The sequence below is a fragment of the Canis lupus genome, chromosome 6, assembly GCF_003254725.2.
Source record: "Canis lupus dingo isolate Sandy chromosome 6, ASM325472v2, whole genome shotgun sequence".
In the NCBI taxonomy this organism is placed as follows: Eukaryota; Metazoa; Chordata; class Mammalia; order Carnivora; family Canidae; genus Canis; species Canis lupus.
Genome location: NC_064248.1, coordinates 9,821,251 through 9,839,792, shown reverse-complemented (window position 1 = coordinate 9,839,792; position 18,542 = coordinate 9,821,251). Strand labels below are relative to the sequence as shown.

Here is an 18,542-nt window from a genome sequence, read left to right as displayed (position 1 = left end):
TCATATAACTCTTTAAAATATTTATTTTTAAATTCTTTTAAATTGATGTCCCCAAGCCCAGCTACTTGTCATTTGCACTAACAGTGACTATCACCTTTTTCATTATGAAATAGAAGTTTAGTAAGTTCTCAAGGCCTTTAGAGTTCTGGGTTGGTCTGAGCCTTCTCCTCGGCCAGTTCTGTCCTTTCTGCTTGGTGGCTGCCTCGTTGGGGTGAGCCATCTAATAGCACTCTGGACCTGGGAAGCAACTGCTTTAAAGGAGTCTCTATTCTTTCCTATTTTCTCTGCGTTGCTCTTACAACTAGTTTCCTAGTTAACACTCATCTACCTTCCCCCACTATTTTTTTGATCAGAAGAGGGATCTTTTGTGTGCTTATCCAGCCATTATCCAGCCATAATTATCTCAAGCCTGTAGTGCTAGGTGTTTGGGATAGAGCAGTAAACAGAACCACAGTTTGTCCCCTTGTGGTGCTGATGGTTTGGGGCGAGGAGCAGATAGGAAAGGTGGTGAGCATTCACAGATTTGATGCCCTGGTTGGGAAACAAGTTCAGGTGATGACTAAGGGTCAAGAGAGCAGAGATTGACATATCACCCACCCTCCTAACAGTAGTGTTCACTGGCTCATTCCTCTTTTGTCCTAGCTCCTAATCAGGTATTCTTCCAATGCTCTATCCCCCTCATAGTCCTTGGCTTCCCATTCTTCAGTCTTGTCTGCTGTTTCCATCCAGCTGTGTTTCTGTTCTTGTCTCATTCTGTCTGCCTAATTCATGTTCACATTTTAGAATACCTCTCTCTCCTTTCTGTGTAATAGAAGTGTGGTACTCCTCCTAGTGATTGCCTAGCCTCGGTCATTCTCACCACCCTGCTTAGTGAGCCTCTTCATCTCATTTTTTTCACTGGACACATACCAAAGGTTCTTTTCACTCCTGTTGGCATCAGACATGTACATACATTCCCCCCTTGTAACTGGTATCACATTGTGGTTTCACCTGATTACCCTTTCTCCTGATAGTTTATCTTTCTTCTGTGAAAAACTGGTGACAGGGGCATCTTGGTGGCTCAGTCTGTTGAGCATCTCTTTTCAGCTTGGGTCATGATCTCAGGGCCCTGGGATCGAGCCCCATGTTGGGCTCCCTACTCAGTAGGGAGTCTGCTTCTCCCTCTCCCTCTGCCCCTCCTGCTTGTGCATGTGTTCTCTCTCGCTCGCTCATTTTGTCTCTGAAATAAATACTTAAAATAAAAGAGCTGGTGACATTTGCACTTCCTCTTTATTCTTTCAGGCAGTGAGAAAAGAAGTAAGAATACAAAATTGAATGTTAAGAAGAAAATTTCAGAATTTTCAGAAGCAGATGTGGAAATACCAGGAAGAATCCAAAGAAATGTTTCTCAAGTTCAAGATTTTGGAGAAGCCCATGAACATCCAGGCAAGTTGGATAGAAAGCAGGGAGTTCCCGTGAAAGAGGTGCTAGGACATCCCTCTTCAAAGAGGATAAATTTCAGTGAAGTCACGTATGTTCACAAAAAATCATCCACAGGAGAGAGACCACATAAATGTAACGAATGTGGAAAAAGCTTTATTCAGAGTGCGCATCTGATTCAACATCAGCGAATACACACAGGGGAGAAACCCTTTAGGTGTGATGAATGTGGGAAAAGCTACAATCAGCGTGTACATCTGACTCAGCATCAGCGAGTCCACACTGGTGAGAAACCCTATACCTGTCACTTGTGTGGGAAAGCATTTAGAGTGAGGTCCCATCTTGTTCAGCATCAGAGTGTGCACAGTGGGGAGAGACCCTTTAAATGTAATGAGTGCGGGAAAGGCTTTGGGAGGCGGTCCCACCTTGCGGGGCATCTGAGACTCCACTCTAGAGAGAAATCCCATCAGTGTCATGAATGTGGAGAAATATTTTTTCAGTATGTTAGCCTCATTGAACATCAGGTGCTCCACATGGGTCAGAGGAATGAAAAAAATGGCATTTGTGAGGAAGCATATAGTTGGAACCTGACGGTGATTGAAGATAAGAAGATTGAGTTGCAAGAGCAGCCTTATAAGTGTGATATCTGTGGCAAAGCCTTTAGTTATAGTTCAGACCTTATTCAGCATTACAGAACTCACACTGCAGAACAAACCAATAAATGTGATATATGTAGAGAAAATGTTGGCCAGTGTTCCCACATAAAACAACATCAAAAAGCCTACTCCAATGTGAAATCCCATCAATGTAATGAATGTGGCAGAGGCTTCACTCTGAAGTCACATCTTAATCAACATCAGAGAATCCATACTGGTGAGAAACCCTTTCAATGTAAAGAATGTGGAATGAGTTTCAGTTGGAGTTGTAGCCTCTTCAAACATCTAAGAAGTCATGAGAGGACAGATGCCATAAATACTGTAAGTGTATAGATGTTTCTGTTGTAGAACAGCTTTTGCTCAATTTTAGAGAAGCCTTTCTAAGAGAAACCCTACTCCTATAATGAATGTAATAACAATGTCAAGCATTTTCTCCAACGTAATCATCAAGCCTACAGATATGTTGAAATCTTTCAGTTAGAACTTAGGAACACTGGAAAATCCATAATGAATAGCTATCTGTTTGCTTTCCCCATCGAGAAATGCTTTTGTTAGCATCTTCATGCTTAAGAACCTAGACAAGAGAGAACCTTTGGATATGGTGGATGAAGGAGAGCCTTCAGGTGGCACTCATTCTTTGGTCAAATCTCAGAACATTGACACTGAGAAAAGCCTCATGAATGCAGTAGAAATAAGCTTTATTTGTAGTTTCTGCCTTGTTTGACAGCTTATTCAGGGAAGAGCACAGCAAAAGGAAGAGAGAACTCTTTAGCATGATAATCTCTTTTGGTACCTCAGCAATGAACCTTTTCTAGAAACGAAATGATTATCCTGCCACTAGAATGCTCCAGCTGTTGTTCCCATCTTGAGTATTAAAGCTTTTGAAAAGAAATTGACTTAAGGTATTTATATTCTGGCAAAATTGGGGTTTAGAGGCTGGATGGTATGCGTTCCTGTTGCATTATTCAGTCTAACTTCTCCATGAAACATTCTTTACCTTGTTTTTAATTTGATTCTACTAGCATCAAAGTTGGATAGTAGCAAGAAGAATTAAGTGTGTAAATTCAGGAGAGAAGCTGTTGGTCAGCCACATCTTAAAAAAATTTTTTTTTGCTCAGTTGCATCTGAATGGGGGAGAGAGAGCAACCATAGGGGAATAGAGAAGAGAAAACAGGCCAAAGTGTGGGCTGATTTTCATTCCCTCACCCACAAGAATGAGGGCAGCTGTGTCCATGGAAGGAATTGGACCAAGTTAAATTAGGAATCTTGGCTCAAGCAGTATGTGTAGCAATTCCTAGTTGCCCTGGAGGTAGACCTCCTCCATAGGATAATGTTGTGTAGAATAAGTGTCACTTTGGATTGGAGTTAGATTTGAAAGTAAACTGTAATTAGGAGCAGAAGGGTGTGTGTTCTGGTTAGCCCTGCCTTGAGGGAAGCTGCCTTGAGGGAAGGTGTGGGGGAATGATGACATGGATAAGAGAGTTAATTTGAGCCTCTTTTCTAGAGACGGAGAGAGTGCTTCTTGTGAATTGGTATGGTAAATGACTGTTGGGCTTGCCATGAACAATAAATACTTGTTGACTGTATTTTACATATTTATTCATGAGAGAGAGAGAGAGGCAGAGACATAGGAAGAGGGAGGAGAAGCAGGCTCCATGCAGAGAGCCCGATGCGGGACTTGATCCCAGGACCCTGGGATCATACCCTGAGCCAAAGGCAGACGTTCAACCCCTGAGCCACCCAGGCATCCCCCAAGATCCCCTTTACCAAGCTGGCATGCCCATCCCCTAGTTTTGGCTGCTGGGTGCTCACAGCTCTCCCTTCAGAGACTCTGAAAAGTTGTCTTCAGATGATGGGAGCTGCCTGCAGGAGTTACCTGTCCTCCACACCCCCCCAGCCAGTGGCTGATTGATATGGGCGGGGTACAAAAGGCTGATTCACTAGGTCTGTCTTAGTGGGGGATCGGGGTACTGTAGTGCAGCTTCTGTTCCAGAATCCTCTCTCTATGGATTAGGCCAGAGTATATCTGAGACTACATCCATGCTTGGTTTTTGCTTTTCTCTGTTCTGTTTCATTCCCTCCCATACAGACTCTTCCTGAAGGGACACCTGGCTGGCTCAGTTGAGGGAGTGTTTGACTCCAAATCTTGGGTCATGAGTTCAAGCCTCACATTGGGTGTAGAATTTACTTAAAAACACCAAAATACCAAAAACTTTTCCTGAAAAGCACTCCCTCAACAAATCACATGGCTCTGAATCCCTTTCTCAGGCTCTGCTTGAGGGAATCTGATCTAAGACCTTTGGTGTGATGAGTGCTCCCAGGATGCTGACTGTTAGAACAGATTGTGGAGTTGGCCACTCAACCAGGAGGCAGTGAGGACCATCATGGATGGTGGGTGGAGTACTGGTAGTTCCTGGTGTGAGGTGGCTGTTCAGTTGTGGGATATTTACTGTGGTGAACTGGGATGGGATATAGGTGGAAAGAGATGTGCTGCTGGCTTATGGAAGGTTTTGGGGGAAAATGAAATAATAGAAAGTTTATAGAATTGTGTAGCTCTTGCTGAAAGCCACTAGTTGCTTAAAGAGACAATGACACCCTCAGGACAAATAGCCACCAATTTCATGCAACATGTCAATGTCAGAGGGCCTCACTGGTAGCATTTAAGGAGTCTCCTACAAACAATCACAACTGAAGGTCAGGGGTGCCTGGGTGGCTCAGTGGTTGAGCATCTGCCTTTGGCTCTGGTTGTGACCCTGGGGTCCTGGGATCAAGCTCCATTTCGGGCTCCTTGCAGGGAGCCTGCTTCTCCCTCTGTCTGTGTCTCTGCCTCTCTTTGTGTCTCTCATGGGTAAATAAGTAAAAGTAAAAAAAAAAACAAAAAAAAACAAAGAAAACAACTGAAGATCAGCTATAAGACTTAATAGAGAATGAAAACTTCCGTGAAGACTGGTGTTAATGTTTATTGAGTACTTACCTTGTTGTAAACATCATGTGCTTTATGTGGATCATGTCATTTAATCCTCACAACATTATGAGGTGGTTTTATGTAGTACCCTCATTTTACAGTTGGGAAAAACTGAAGTGCCCCAAGTCACACAGATGTGGCAGAATTAGCATTTGAACCCAGCCAGACTACTTTCCACTTTGCGTATAAACTAAACTATATTATGTCTATTATTTTTTTAAGATTTTAAATTTTATTTTTGAGAGAGAGAGAGGGCATGCACCTGAGCTGAGGGGGGAGGGGCAGAAGGGGAGAGAAACCTAAGCAGGTCCACGCCCAGCATAGAGCCCAACTTGGGGCTGTATCTCACGACCCTGAGATCATGACCTGGGCCAAAATCAAGGGTTGGTTGCATTTAACCAACTAAGCCACTCAGGCGCCTCTGTCTTGTATTATTAAACATCAAACATTACAAAGTGGTGAAACTGTTTTTGTCACTTGTGTGAAAAAGTTTTGAGCCAAGATATGATAAAATCATACAGTTATAGGATCTTAAAATTGTCATGGGTCCCATGGGATCATAAAACCTAACCTCCCCAACCTGATGGAGGAATCCTCTGTGTGTAACAAACACTTAGTAAACACGTTGAACTGGAGAAAACACTTCTGCCAATTGGTTACCCAGTTTCTGAGTGTCCGAAACATCTTTCTGAGCTGAAAACTGTTTATCTGTAGTCTTACAGCTTTCCCTCATTGCTTCTAATTTCAGGAAAACAAAAAAATTATGTTATTTGAGTATCTGAAAAGTTTTTGCTGTTATTCAGTCACCAAATCCATCATAGCCCTCTCCTCCAAAAGGAAAGGGAAACAAGACGTTAGGGTCATACATTTGCTTGAGTTTGGGCAAGTTAGAGCAAGTTTGTTTGCCTGAGATGCTACTTCCTTATCTTTTTAACATTAAGATGTTGGAAGGGACTAAGGCAGAAAAGGAACAGGACAGCAGAATCTGGGTTCCAATTACATCAGTAAGTGGGCACACGGAGCATGTTACTATGGTACTAGGGGCAGAAAGGAAGCCTGTGATTTTCTAAAAAATTCCTGTTATTTTTACAAAAGTACTGGAACCATCTGAGTGAGTAGGGCCCGGTCATTAGCTTGAGGTATTTTCCTTGCAGAAGGAACTTGTGAACCACGCCCCTTCCACCCTGGAGGCTAGATTTCCCATGGTCCCTTATTTCTTTCTCACCGGGGAGGAAATGTTTCTAAACTTTGGCTTTTTTTTTTTTTTTTTAAGATTCTATTTATTCATGATAGAGAGAGAAAGAGAGAGAGAGAGAGGGAGGCAGAGACACAGGCAGAGGGAGAAGCAGGCTCCATGCAGGGAGTCCGATGTGGGACTCGATCCCAGGACTCCCAGGACTCCCAGGATCACGCCCTGGGCCAAAGGCAGGGGCTAAACCGCTGAGCCACCCAGGGATCCCCTTAAACTTTGGTCTTTTCCCCAGACTGAAGAAGAGGCTACATCTTACTCTTAGATGTACAATGTAGAGGGAGGCTCCGGGAACTACGGAGGTGGAGGCGAGAAACCCAGATTCCTACAGAGGCGGGCATGAGGGGGCGGGACTGCTAGGTACTTACGGTGGGCTTTCCGGGACTTCTGTTTGTCCTGAGGTCCTGTGTTCTGTTTGTCTTTCCTCTCCCGGTCTACCTGTGGGCCTGAATTCCGGTGTGCGGGTGGTGGAGAGGTCGAGAGGAGTTTCCCGATGATCTGATCGTCAGCACCCTGGCCTCTGGTCCCCCAGCACCATGTGGGGGAAAGCGCCTCCCCTACGGCTCCTACGCCCCGGCCCAACCCCGCTTTGTGCTTTGACTTAAACCTAAATGTTGGGATCCATTAGGAAGGGCGTGGGAGACAAAACGTTAAGGCACTAGCATTTTTCTGTGCTGGTACCGAATCCTGGAATGACTTACCCCATAAGTGAAGCCCTGGGGCTTGGACCTAAGGAGAGAGAACTTTACAGAAGGTCCAGAAAGAGGAAACAACAGGTATCAGGGTGACCAGAGATCTGCACCTGTCAGATCACATGTAGCAGAACTAGAGACACTGTTTGAAATGGGAAGATAAAGGGAGAAAAAGTAAGAGTAGGAAAGTAACGAAGTACCTGCAGAGATACAGAAAATATAGCAGATTAAAAAAAATTAGGGATATTCAAGGATAAACACCAAGATGTTTTGGACTTGGTGTCAAGGACAATTTTCCCTTTTGACATCTGTCTCTTGGTTCCCCTGAGCATGAGTTTGGTGCAGTATAGCAACTGCTGTGTTTTATCTTTGGCCAGAAATAGTACAAGTGCAGTGTATATCACTGATTGGTGCTGCTACCAGGAGAAAATATGACTGCATTACTACAAACCCATCACTCAGTCCAGATAAACCACCTTAACAAACCACTGCGGTTATAATCTTGTTTCTAAGAGAAAAAAAAAAAAAAAGGTTACATTTGTTGGGCATCTGATAATGTGCTTATTTCTGTGCTAAATACCTTACCTGGTATGTTAGTATGCTCCCGCTGCTGTAACAAAATGCTGCAGATATTTATTTTCTTAAGGTTCTGGAAGCTGGAAATTAGATAATCCAGGTAACAGTGGACAGCTGCCTCCTTGCTGTCCTCATATGGCCTTTCCTCCCAGTGCCTCCGCTCCTGGTAGCTCTTCCTCTTAGGACATCAGTCCTATTGACAGCCAAACCTATCACCTCATTTAACTTTACCCCATTATCTCCAGATGCAGTAGGGTTTCAATGTAGGAATTTTGGGAGACACAGTTCAGTCCTGCTTAGGAGTGGATTTACATTGTCCTGGCTTACCGTGTATTAAAAATACACGTACATTTACAATACAACACATTTAAAATAATTACTTAAAGAGGGTGTCTCAATTTTAGAGTTGGGCAATCTGAGCTTCAGAAAGTTAATGAATTGTCCACGGTCAGATAGGGAGTATCAATCAGAGACAAAATTCAGCTGTCCAGTTCCAAAGCCGGAGTTCTTTCTCCTTAGCATATGGAGTATCTTTTTTCCTTATGTATTTCTATGAGTATTTCCACCCTGTTTATATGGTGCTTTACATTTCTAAGACATTTAATACAGTCTTCAAAAGCTCTGCAGGGAAGACAAACAGTATATTCCTCATTTTACAGATGAAGAAACGGAGGCGCAGAGTTAGGACTTGACCATATCTGGAGCCTCAAGACTCCTCAGTCCTAACCTATTCAGGGCTCCACACTACAGTGAGAAAAGATCTGTATCTGGTGTTTTCACAGCTTTTTAATTCTCTTTCTGGCAGCAAACTTATCTTCACTCCCCATTCCAACATCTTCCCAGATAAAGGTGGGGGACTAGGGATGTGGATATGAGTTGTCCCAAAGGGGTCAATGCAATTCCAAATTGTCCCTGGTTAAATGGTGCTGGTGAGGTACATGTACTAGTTATGTCATCACAAGAAAACACAAAGGAAGCAGGTATCTGATCCGGAAGGGGCAGGATTTTAGTAGGAAAGACCCATCATAAACTGCCCCAGCCCATGAGGTTTCCCATGCTTGTGGAAACCTGTATCTTGGAATTTGGCCAAAGGCTAATTGTCACTAATCAGGACACAAAAAGATCTTGATTGTGAGCAGAGGAAACCAAACAAAGCAATTCTCAAGGATACAGAGATAAGACTTGGTCTCTCCTGTCCTGTCAACTTGGATTTTATTTCACAGGGCCCATCCTGCTCCCAGACTTTACCATCAACCCCTAAAACTCACCCTCTCCTGAAGTAAGGAAGCTGTTCTTGGTTTAAGCTGCTGGTCTCAATAATAGCCACTGAAATTTTGCATGAGTACCTGTTGATTATTTTACAGCTTTCAAATCTATCAGACAATCGTTTCTTCTTTCTGCTTCCTTTTACACAGTGGCTTGGGACCATGTTAGTTTTGTAACTGTTGGTGGTACACTGTCACCTGGTTTTGCCACAGATGATGTCTGTGAGTTTCAGTTTTCCTATCCTGGTTGCTCTGTTTTTAAGGAGGGTCTTGGAAAGATTCAGAAACTATGTCCCTATCACTCTCTTCTCTCTTGTGTCCCTTGGGTAGCAAGGGACACCTTCACAAAAATATCCTGACAGAGTGTCCTAGATATGCATCTCATTAGCTAGAATTATAACACGTGCCCATGCTTAAATAAATCCAGTTTGAGGATGGTGTTAAGCCATGATTAGCATCAAGATTCACTTCCTGGAATTAGAACAAAAAAGGAAGAACACATATAAGCACACAGATGGTGAGAAACTGGACCCGAATGGGGCTCTGCCTGAAAGGAAGCAGCAAGGCAGCAGTGGTGGACAGGGATCGGAGTATAAGACTACATTTTAAGAGCACTATTTTTCAAAATTGACAGTAAGACACAAATATATTTCACGTCATTATTCTGGATACACATACACATGATTCATGTTACTAGAACAAGTTTCCTGAAATGATATTACATAGAAAAATGAAACACAGTAAAGTCCAAATATAATTTTATTAATATTTAAATACAACCTACTAAAAAAAAAAAAACCTTAAAAAGTTCAAAAACAAATTTCATAGAGATTAGATTTAATGTGAGGGGTGTGCTTGCCTGTTCATAAGTTCATTCCAGTCAGGAACACAGGAGGATAAGGCTACACGCATGTCAGGTGCACTATTGAGCCTATTTCTTTTCTTGGTTTTCAACCGTGTCAAGATGGAAAATCCTAGTTCACACAAATAGGTAGATGTGAATGGTAGTAACAGCAGTATGCTCTTTCTACTCAGCAATGGAAATTCATCTTTAATCTTAATCCAAAATGCTGATAAACTTAATGTCTTATAGTAATTCCTTAGTGTGAATGATGAACTGAGCTGTGATAATTCATTCTCTTCTTCGGGCTCTAAGTTTAACTCAATGATTGATTCAGGGGTTTGAAAGACAAATGGATCTTTTATCCAAATATTTTCCTTTAATGATTCAAATTTCTCTTCTGGAAAGTAATGATGAAAGGTTTGAGACAAAGAAGTGAGATGTATTAGTATCTCTAATTTTATTTCTTTTAGGTGGTCTTCATTAATAATATTCTCTTCAATGTGTTGCAACAAAGTTGGGAACATATAGTAGCTAGGGCGATTACTTTTAAGTCTTGCTTGCCACAACAATAATGTCTTTTGGAATCCTAGAATATGTTCAAGATATTGAAACACATTGTTTTTCCCCTGTACTTTCAAATTTAATTCATTAAGAATGCCAAAAACATCACTTAAATATGCCAATTTTGTTACCCAAATGTCATCTTCAAAAATATTTGCCAAATGTGATTGCTTTTCAATGAGAAAAATGTAAATCTCATTCCTGAGTTCATATACTCTGCTCAATACTTTTCCTTGAGACAACCAACGAACTTCTGTATGAAACAATAAGTGAGTATGGTTAACTCCAATCTCTGAACAAAGTATTTCAAGAAGTTGGCCATTCGATGAGCTTCCTTTAATAAAATTAACAATTTTGACTGCATTTTTCAACACAACCATTAGACTTGGTGGAATTTCTTTGGATACCAAAGCTTCTCGATGAATAAAACAATGATGCCAAAGGGCACTGTTATGTGTCACTTCTAACAATTTTTCAATAACCCTGCTATGTTTCCCAGTCATATTTGCTGCTCCATCACTCGAAATTCCTTTACAGTTTTTCCAATTTAATTTATACTGACCAACAATACACTTTTCTAATTCAGTAAATATATCTAATCCAGTTGTGTGTGAATGTAAACTTAAACAGCACAACAGATCCTCTATAAAATCATCTTGCCACACATACCTGACATAAACCAAGAGTGTTGGACAACTTGCAACATCAGTGCTCTCGTCAAGTTGGATTGCAAAATCTATCCCAGACTGCAACCGTGCAATAAGCATCTCCTCTAAATGCTTTGCAATCGTACAGATTCGACGAGATATCGTATTGTCACTAAGAGGTATAGTTCTTAATTTATCAGCTGATTTATCATCAAAAATTGTCCGTACCATATCCATACAGGCTGGAAGAATAATTTTTTCAGCAGCTGTGTGAGCCAGTTTTTCTTTTGCTACTCGATATGCAACCAAATAGGATGATAACAGGGCTCTCTCATTCATGGTTGTGGACTGACTAAGAAGAAATGGTGGGGATAATTCTATGTTACTTCTTTCCCTTTGGAAATGGTCTTCCTCATCTTCATCTTCCTCCTCCACTTTCACTATCACTATGCCTTCCATCTCCTGGGTGGACTGGGGAGACAAATCTGCAGTCTGCCTGGACTCAGGAGTCAGTGTTCAGGTTCAAAGAACTGGCTCACTTGATCCACATAGGGTCTGTCTGCAGGACTGTTCTTTTTGTCCAAGATGTTTTAGGAGACCTATCCTGCAGAGTAGAAAAATTATTTTTTTTATTATTTTTTATTTTTTATTATTTTTTTTCAGAGTAGAAAAATTTAATAGCAGTATGAAAAAGTAACATTGTATTGTGATGCTGTTAACACCTCATGCAAGTATTCATGAGGACAGTTGACTAAATCTGATGTTGTGGTAGCCATAGTGTAGGCTGATTTGTTCATTATATTTACGTATATAGCTCATTTACTGCTCATGTAAACCTTATGCAGTACACAATTACTCCTATTTTTAAAGGTTCAGAAAAATTAAATAATGGGTCTAACAATACAGTGTAGTTGATCCACTACTCAAACCCAAGTCTGAAGCCCAGGGTCCTAACTGTGCTGCTACACTGCCATCTAGTCACTCTAAGAGCATCTGGTCACTTTTTTTTTTTTTAAGATTTTTTTTTCTAAAGATTTTATTTATTCATGAGAGACACACAGAGAGAGAAAGAGAGAGAGAGAGAGAGAGAGAGTGAAAGAGAGGCAGAGACACAGGCAGAGGGAGAACAGGCTCCATGCAGGGAGCCTGATGTGGGACTTGATCCCAGGACTCCAGGACCACGCCCTGGGCTGAAGGCAGGCACTAAACTGCTAAGCCACCCAGGGATCCCTTTTTAAAAAGATTTTATTTATTTATTCACGAGACAGAGGCAGAGACATAGGCAAAGGGAGAAGCAGGCTCCTCACAGGAGGAGGGCCTGATGTGGAACCCGATCCCTGGACCAGGATCATGCCCTGAGCCGAATGCAGATGCTCAATCGCTGAGCCACCCAGGCATCCTGATCTGGTTACTCTTAAAATGACCATCTAGGTAGGGTGTACAGGATGATCCAGTGGGGCACAAGAGAAAAATAAAAACTAAAACGTATCTATATTTTAAAATACTAAAACTCATTAACCTTTCCTGATAGCCATAACTTTTTTTTTTTTGGTCCCCATCTCAGAGCATCAGAGCATTTATCTTGTCACCATTTGCATTGCTGAACTTCACCTTCTATTAAATTTTCTTTACTCACTTGTCTCCATGTTTAGTGATATATCTTTTGAAAATCCCATCTGTCTCTGGTCTTTTAAGATGAAAGAAAAAGTACCTCAGTCTTTGACATCTGGGTCAAAGTTTTAAAGGTGGGGAACGAGGAATCACAAGTTCCTAGATGCCTAGGTGTTGTTCCCTCACAGTAGGAGTATGAATCAAATGAAGGGACTCCAAGGAAGCGAAACAAAAGATACAGAGCTGAGGTGAGCACAGCCACTCCTCCCTGACCTGAACAGGCCCACAAGGAGTAGTGGTGCTAACATTTTGGGGGAAGAGCAGAAGAAAGACAGGGTTTTATATTACATTTTTTGAATGATCCCAGCACCCAGTCCTCTCTCAAACTTAAACTGTTTCCATTACTACTTTGGTATATATAATACTTTTATGGCTTTTACCATGAAATTTTATTTGTAATGGTTTTATGCCTTATTTCAACTAGACTGTCCCTCAAGAATAGACTCTTTTGCTCTCATCGTTGCCCTTAAGTCATTCTATGTAGTTCCTTGCAATGCATGCACATTTAAAAAATATTTGTTTGAATACAGTGTCGGTATTTTCTGCCCCTTGTAGAAAGAGCAACAAATTTGTTATATGCCTGGTATTTCAACACTTGGAAGAGCATACCATTTATGAATTAAGAGACTGTCAAGTGATTTGTAAAACATCTGAATAAAAGAATGGGAGGACTATTACAGCAGCACAAGGTTAAAGTACAGAAATTATGTGTCTGCGAGTAAGTTACTTATATATCTCCCATTGCACTGTGTAATCAACCTACTTCTCCAGCAAATAATGTTTCATTGATATGCTTTCAATGTATTCTCTACAACTGATTCATTGCCTAAGATCTCTTCAACGCTGATCAGTGTGGGTTTTGTTTTGCTTTTTGGTCCTTTGCCACTTTCAATAATGAAAGTATCTTTCTGGTGGCACTGCAGGAAATGGAGATGGGATTTACGTTTGGCCCAGCTGGATTTTTCAGTTAAATTCACTTATCAATTAATTTCCAAGTTGGAAGGGCTCTTTGAGATAATCTCATTAATTTACTTGGGACAAAACTGAGACCTAGTAGTGTTCTGTCCAAGATCATCCTGCAGTGGCAGAGAGAGCACTGGAAATGGTCTCTTAGTAGCACAACACACTTTCCACTGTATCCTCACAAACTCCCTTCACCATTCACAGGTTCAAGTCAAGCACAATTACCTTGCACAACCGAAAAATCCACCTGATGTCTGAAATCAGAAAGTTCAGAAACTGCAAGGAAAAGAGTTAAGTGTGTGCAATCTTTTCCTACTGCATCCAAATCACTTTATTCACTAGGTTTTGAACACTAATCACCACCATTTTTGGTGGTGGGTTTGGGGGTGAGCAAAAGATCTGCAAACATTCAGGAACCTGAGTGAACTTGTCCCCATAAGGAAAAAAAAAAAGCAACAACACGTGGAGCTTGATAACCTCGCGGGTCTTCCTCAGTTTACATTTTATGGTCTCCAAGAACTCAGTACAAAAAACAAACAAACAAACAAAGCCCTCACCAGAAGGAAAGCAAATGTAGACAAATGGGGAACAAAAGCATCAGCCCAGGGTCTGGTGAAAACCGAAGACAGGAGAGCCCAGGCGGGGCACGCAGCAGACTGCCTCTCCCCGGTCCCGGGGGCAGATCCTCCTAGCTCGGAAAACAAAACGCCGTGCCCTTTTCGCTTGCCTCCGAGGCTGTCTCTGCAGGGAGACTGCGCGTCCTCCCGAGGCTGCGATGCAGGTTGGGGACCCGGACCCTCCTCCATCCGCTGGGGTCGGTCGCGGCGAGGGGAGTCTCGCTATACACATCCACCCGTCCCCGCCCGTCCTCTCTGGTCGGACCCACGTCTCACCGTTAACCCCAGAGAAATCTGGGGGTGCTGGGACAAAAAAGGAGGTGACTGGGGGAGGGGGTGTCGAAGGGTAGCACACTCAGAGCCACACCTCCGGCTCGCCGCAACCCTGAGTGCGCGCGCACGTCTGCGGCTCACAGAAGCCGGAAGTGCACCATCACCAACCTCTCGGACAGGGCCCTCCTCCTGGGTCCTCTCTAGGAAACGCGGGCGGACTGCGGCCTTGTCCTCCAGTCGCTGAGTCTGTCTTCCGGGATCTCTGGCCTCAGCTCAGCTTTTCCCGCTTGGGATAAGGAGGCTTAGGTTTCGTTTGATACCAACCTACTCAAATACACGTTTCTCCTACTTTTTATTAGTGGCAGTAATCCTAAGAATTCTAGTTATTGGGGCACCTCGGTGGCTCAGTGTTTTGAGCATCTGCCTTTGGCTCAGGTCGTGATCCCAAAGTCCTGGGGTAGAGCCCTGCATCAGGGTCCCGCAGGGAACCTTTTTCTCCTCTGCCTATGTCTCTGCCATTCTCTGTGTCTCTCATGAATAAATAAATAAAATCTTAAAAAAAAAAAAGAAAAAAAAAAGATTTCTGGGCAGCGCTGCCACCCGGGTGGCCACCGCTGGGTGGCTCAGCGGTTTGGCGCTGCCTTCAGCTCAGGGCCTGATCCTAGAGACCCGGAATCGAGTCCCACCTCAGGCTCCCGCATGGAGCCTGCTTCTCCTTCTGCCTGTCTCTGCCTCTCTCTGTCTCACCCCCTGCCCCATGTCTCTCATGAATAAATAAACAATATCTTACAAAAAAAAAAAAAAGATTTCTAGTTATTAACAAACAATACCACTGCTTAGTGATGGTGTCTCTATGTTAAGGACTGTAACAAAAATGTAGACAGAGGAATATAAAGGTCAAGAGTGACTGGTTTCACAAAACCAAAGTGGTTGTTTCTCGGGGGACCCTGATTATGAATGGTATTTGAATGCAGTATTTTCAAAAATTTCTCCTATAGGCAATAGACTTATTTAGTACTAGATAGTGGTGAGATTCTGAGCTTGGCTGAAGTTACCAGGTAGTTTTTGGCTTAAAAATAATGTAATTACTACAGTAAGTCCAATTTTGATGTCAAAATGTTATCACAATAGTTTTACTATTATTTCAGGAGAAGATCAAGCATTCTCATCTTTTATAAAACCATAAGTAAGACCTTGAAAAACTGACACACTCGAAATTCCAAGACAAATCTGAGCACAATGGAAAGCCTGCCAAAGAGCCACATGCTGCAAAGGTGACCAAAGACCAGGTGACATTCCGAGTAACATTCCAAGACTCAAATAATATCCCATTCTCTACGAGGTTTGACCTTGCTGTAGTTGTCATTGTTTTCTTTCTACTTCCCCATTGACTCTTCAATAAGTCACTTGAGTAGACCTTTGCTCCTTAATCACTGGCTGGCTCACTAAACTATGGTCCTCCTTGAAGACTTCATAGTCCCAGAACTTCCTCTACATATTTCCTCAAATTTCCTTCCAGTGTTCCAAGTCATCTCTAAGGGCCACTACATTGTTATGCATTGTTTTTCTCGTCTAAACCCTGCCCTCTCTCCTCCCCCCAATTCCTACACTAAAGTTCCTAAAAGATTCAGAAAGGTAGGTTATTGAAAGCAGATGGCTGTTTTTGTATTTATGTAGCGTGTATGGTAGGGACTGTGAGGGCTTTTATAATAACTCCATTCTTTGCTAGTGAGACTATCACTGGAACATTTAATGTATCTCCTAGAAGCAATGTTCTTCCTGAGAATCAGAGTCATAAACCAGAAGACTCTAGGTTTGGAGACAGGAAGTACAAATTCTACAAGTGAGTTAATGCATATGATAGTAATAGCTCCTGTTTCAACACCATAGTATTTCTATTGGAGACAATGTGTTCTTGGTTCAATGAGTACCCACTTGGTCTTTCTATTGGAGACAAAACAGCATATATATGTTATTGGTTCAATGGGTATCAGTGCATAGACTTTATCCTACAGGATAGCTCCCCAACTTTGCAAGGCGTAATTTGGCTGAGTTTCCATCATGTCATTTCACAGTTCTATCAAGCAGCTGCTTCTGAGTGATGAGTAAGCACCACGAATTCTGTGGTTACAAACTCATTGCCAGATCTCCTTGACTATAAAATGGGTTCCTTGATTTGAGGTATGTCTAATGGATAAGGCATCCTATAAATCCTCAGATGATGGTGCTGGTGGAGACAAAGCAGTTAGGGAAAACAAACCCATATTTAGAGAATGTGTCAAATCTGGTGTAACTATTTTCTTTCTTTTGTTAACTATCCATGCTTAGTGCAATGGTGGGCAAATGGGAAAGATTAGGGAAGTGCTCAATTCTTTGGGAATAGTTGTTCATGTATTTTTCTTTAAAGCAATATAGTGGGGCAGCCCGGGTGGTTCAGCGGTTTAGCACCGCCTTCAGCCCAGGGTGTGATCCTGGAGACCCAGGATCAAGTCCCACATTGGGCTCCCTGCATGGAACCTGCTTCTCCCTCTGCCTGTGTCTCTGCCTCTCTCTCTCTCACACATGAATAAAAATAAAATCTTAAAAAAAAAATAAAGCAATATAGTGTAAATGACAAATTTTATGCCACCTGTGTCATCTGAAGACCCACTGAAAGAAAATTTTGCTTAAAAAAGAATGTTTCTAACTACTTTTTGTTAGGGATTGGTGCCTCCTGAGAAGTGGACTCTTTTTTTTTTTTTAAAAAAAAGATTTTATTTGTTTATTTGAGAGACAATGGAGGGAGGAGCAGAGGGAGAGGGATGAGCAGACTCCGTGCCCCACTGAGTCTGATCTCACGACCCTGAGATCACAACCTGAGCTGAAATTAAGAGTCGGATGCTCAACTGACTGAGCAACCCTGAGAAGCCAACTCTTAATTGAGTGCCCCCTATTGTCCTCTCACTGGAGCAGTTTGCTGAGTCAGCTAAAACTCAAAACACAAATGTACTACTGCCATAGTTTGCTCACCTCTGCTGCAGAAATGCAGCCGTTTAATAGGTGCCACTTGGGGAAACGGCAACTCAGAAAGAGCCCCAAACTTACAGTGATCCTAGAACATGAGAAGAGCTGTTAACAAAGAGGAGGAAGTAATATGCCATCTGCTTTCCCAGAGAGCCTAACAGGAACAACGGACATCACTAGGGGGTATATTTTTGTTCAACACAAGAAAAAGTTTCTAACATGAGCTGTACAACAAGCAATTGACTAAGCAGTGCATCTTCTTTGATGCTGACTCCACTATGCTGGATACTGTAGCCTGGAGATTGTGTCATACTACTAAGTTGCATTAGATCAATGACAGTCAAGAAGGAAAAAAAAGGAAAGGCACATCAATCTCCAAGAGGCTGATGGAATTGGAAAAAGCATGTAGAATGCTACAGTTTTGCCTTTTCTTATGTTTAATTTGAAATGTCAAATGTCACTAAAGGATATTTGATTTATAAACTTAAACAAAGGACTAATATCTAAAGACCCTTGCAAATCACGTTTAAATTCTTTTAAGAGTCTTGCTAGTCCCTAGGAGACCCAGTTCCACCACAAGACATCACATTCTCTTAAGGACCTGGGAGGTCACAGTGTCCTCAGGGTTCCTGTTCTAGCACCCAGCCTACCTGTCCTACTCCTTCCTGCTTTACCTATCTGTTTCTGTATAGTCCAGTCGTTCCACCAGGAATGCAGTGGTCTTCCTTTTTTTTTTTTTTTTTAAATTTATTTATTCATGATAGTCACACGGAGAGAAAGAGAGAGGCAGAGACACAGGCAGAGGGAGAAGCAGGCTCCAAGCACCGGGAGCCCGATGTGGGATTCGATCCCAGGTCTCCAGAATCGCGCCCTGGGCCAAAGGCAGGCGCCAAACCGCTGCGCCACCCAGGGATCCCTGCAGTGGTCTTCCAATCTCAATTTCTCTCAAAAACGGATTTCCTCAATGCCCTGTCCCTTCCTCCAAAACATTAATAGACTCTGATCCCATGATTTTCTGTGGTCCTCATACCACACAAGCGCCTTCCACTCTAACTTTAATCAGTTGTATTTAGGGGCGCCTGGGTGGCACCATCCATTAAGCCACCGACTCTTGGTTTCCCCTCAGGTCCGATCTCAGGGT

At 42.4% G+C, this 18,542-nt stretch overlaps 2 protein-coding genes across 23 annotated transcripts in view; one reads left to right on the top strand and one right to left on the bottom strand.

The window, feature by feature from the left end:
- The window catches only part of ZKSCAN5 (zinc finger with KRAB and SCAN domains 5), a 28,595-nt gene extending 17,992 nt beyond the window's left edge, over positions 1 to 10,603 (top strand). For all 16 annotated transcript variants that reach the window (XM_049110798.1, XM_025426121.3, XM_049110799.1 and 13 more), the window contains one exon: positions 1,282 to 10,603. In XM_049110798.1, coding sequence (XP_048966755.1) covers positions 1,282 to 2,408 — 1,127 coding nt within the window. In that variant the 3' untranslated portion in view covers positions 2,409 to 10,603. The remainder of the gene's footprint in view (positions 1 to 1,281) is intronic.
- The window catches only part of FAM200A (family with sequence similarity 200 member A), a 9,790-nt gene continuing 811 nt past the window's right edge, over positions 9,564 to 18,542 (bottom strand). For 2 of the 7 annotated variants that reach the window (XM_025426152.3, XM_025426148.3), the window contains exon 2: positions 9,564 to 11,478. In XM_025426152.3, the coding sequence (XP_025281937.1) occupies positions 9,660 to 11,333 (1,674 nt within the window). In that variant the 5' untranslated portion in view covers positions 11,334 to 11,478 and the 3' untranslated portion in view covers positions 9,564 to 9,659. The other 5 variants (XR_007411000.1, XR_007410999.1, XM_049110833.1 and 2 more) reach the window with 5 other exon arrangements.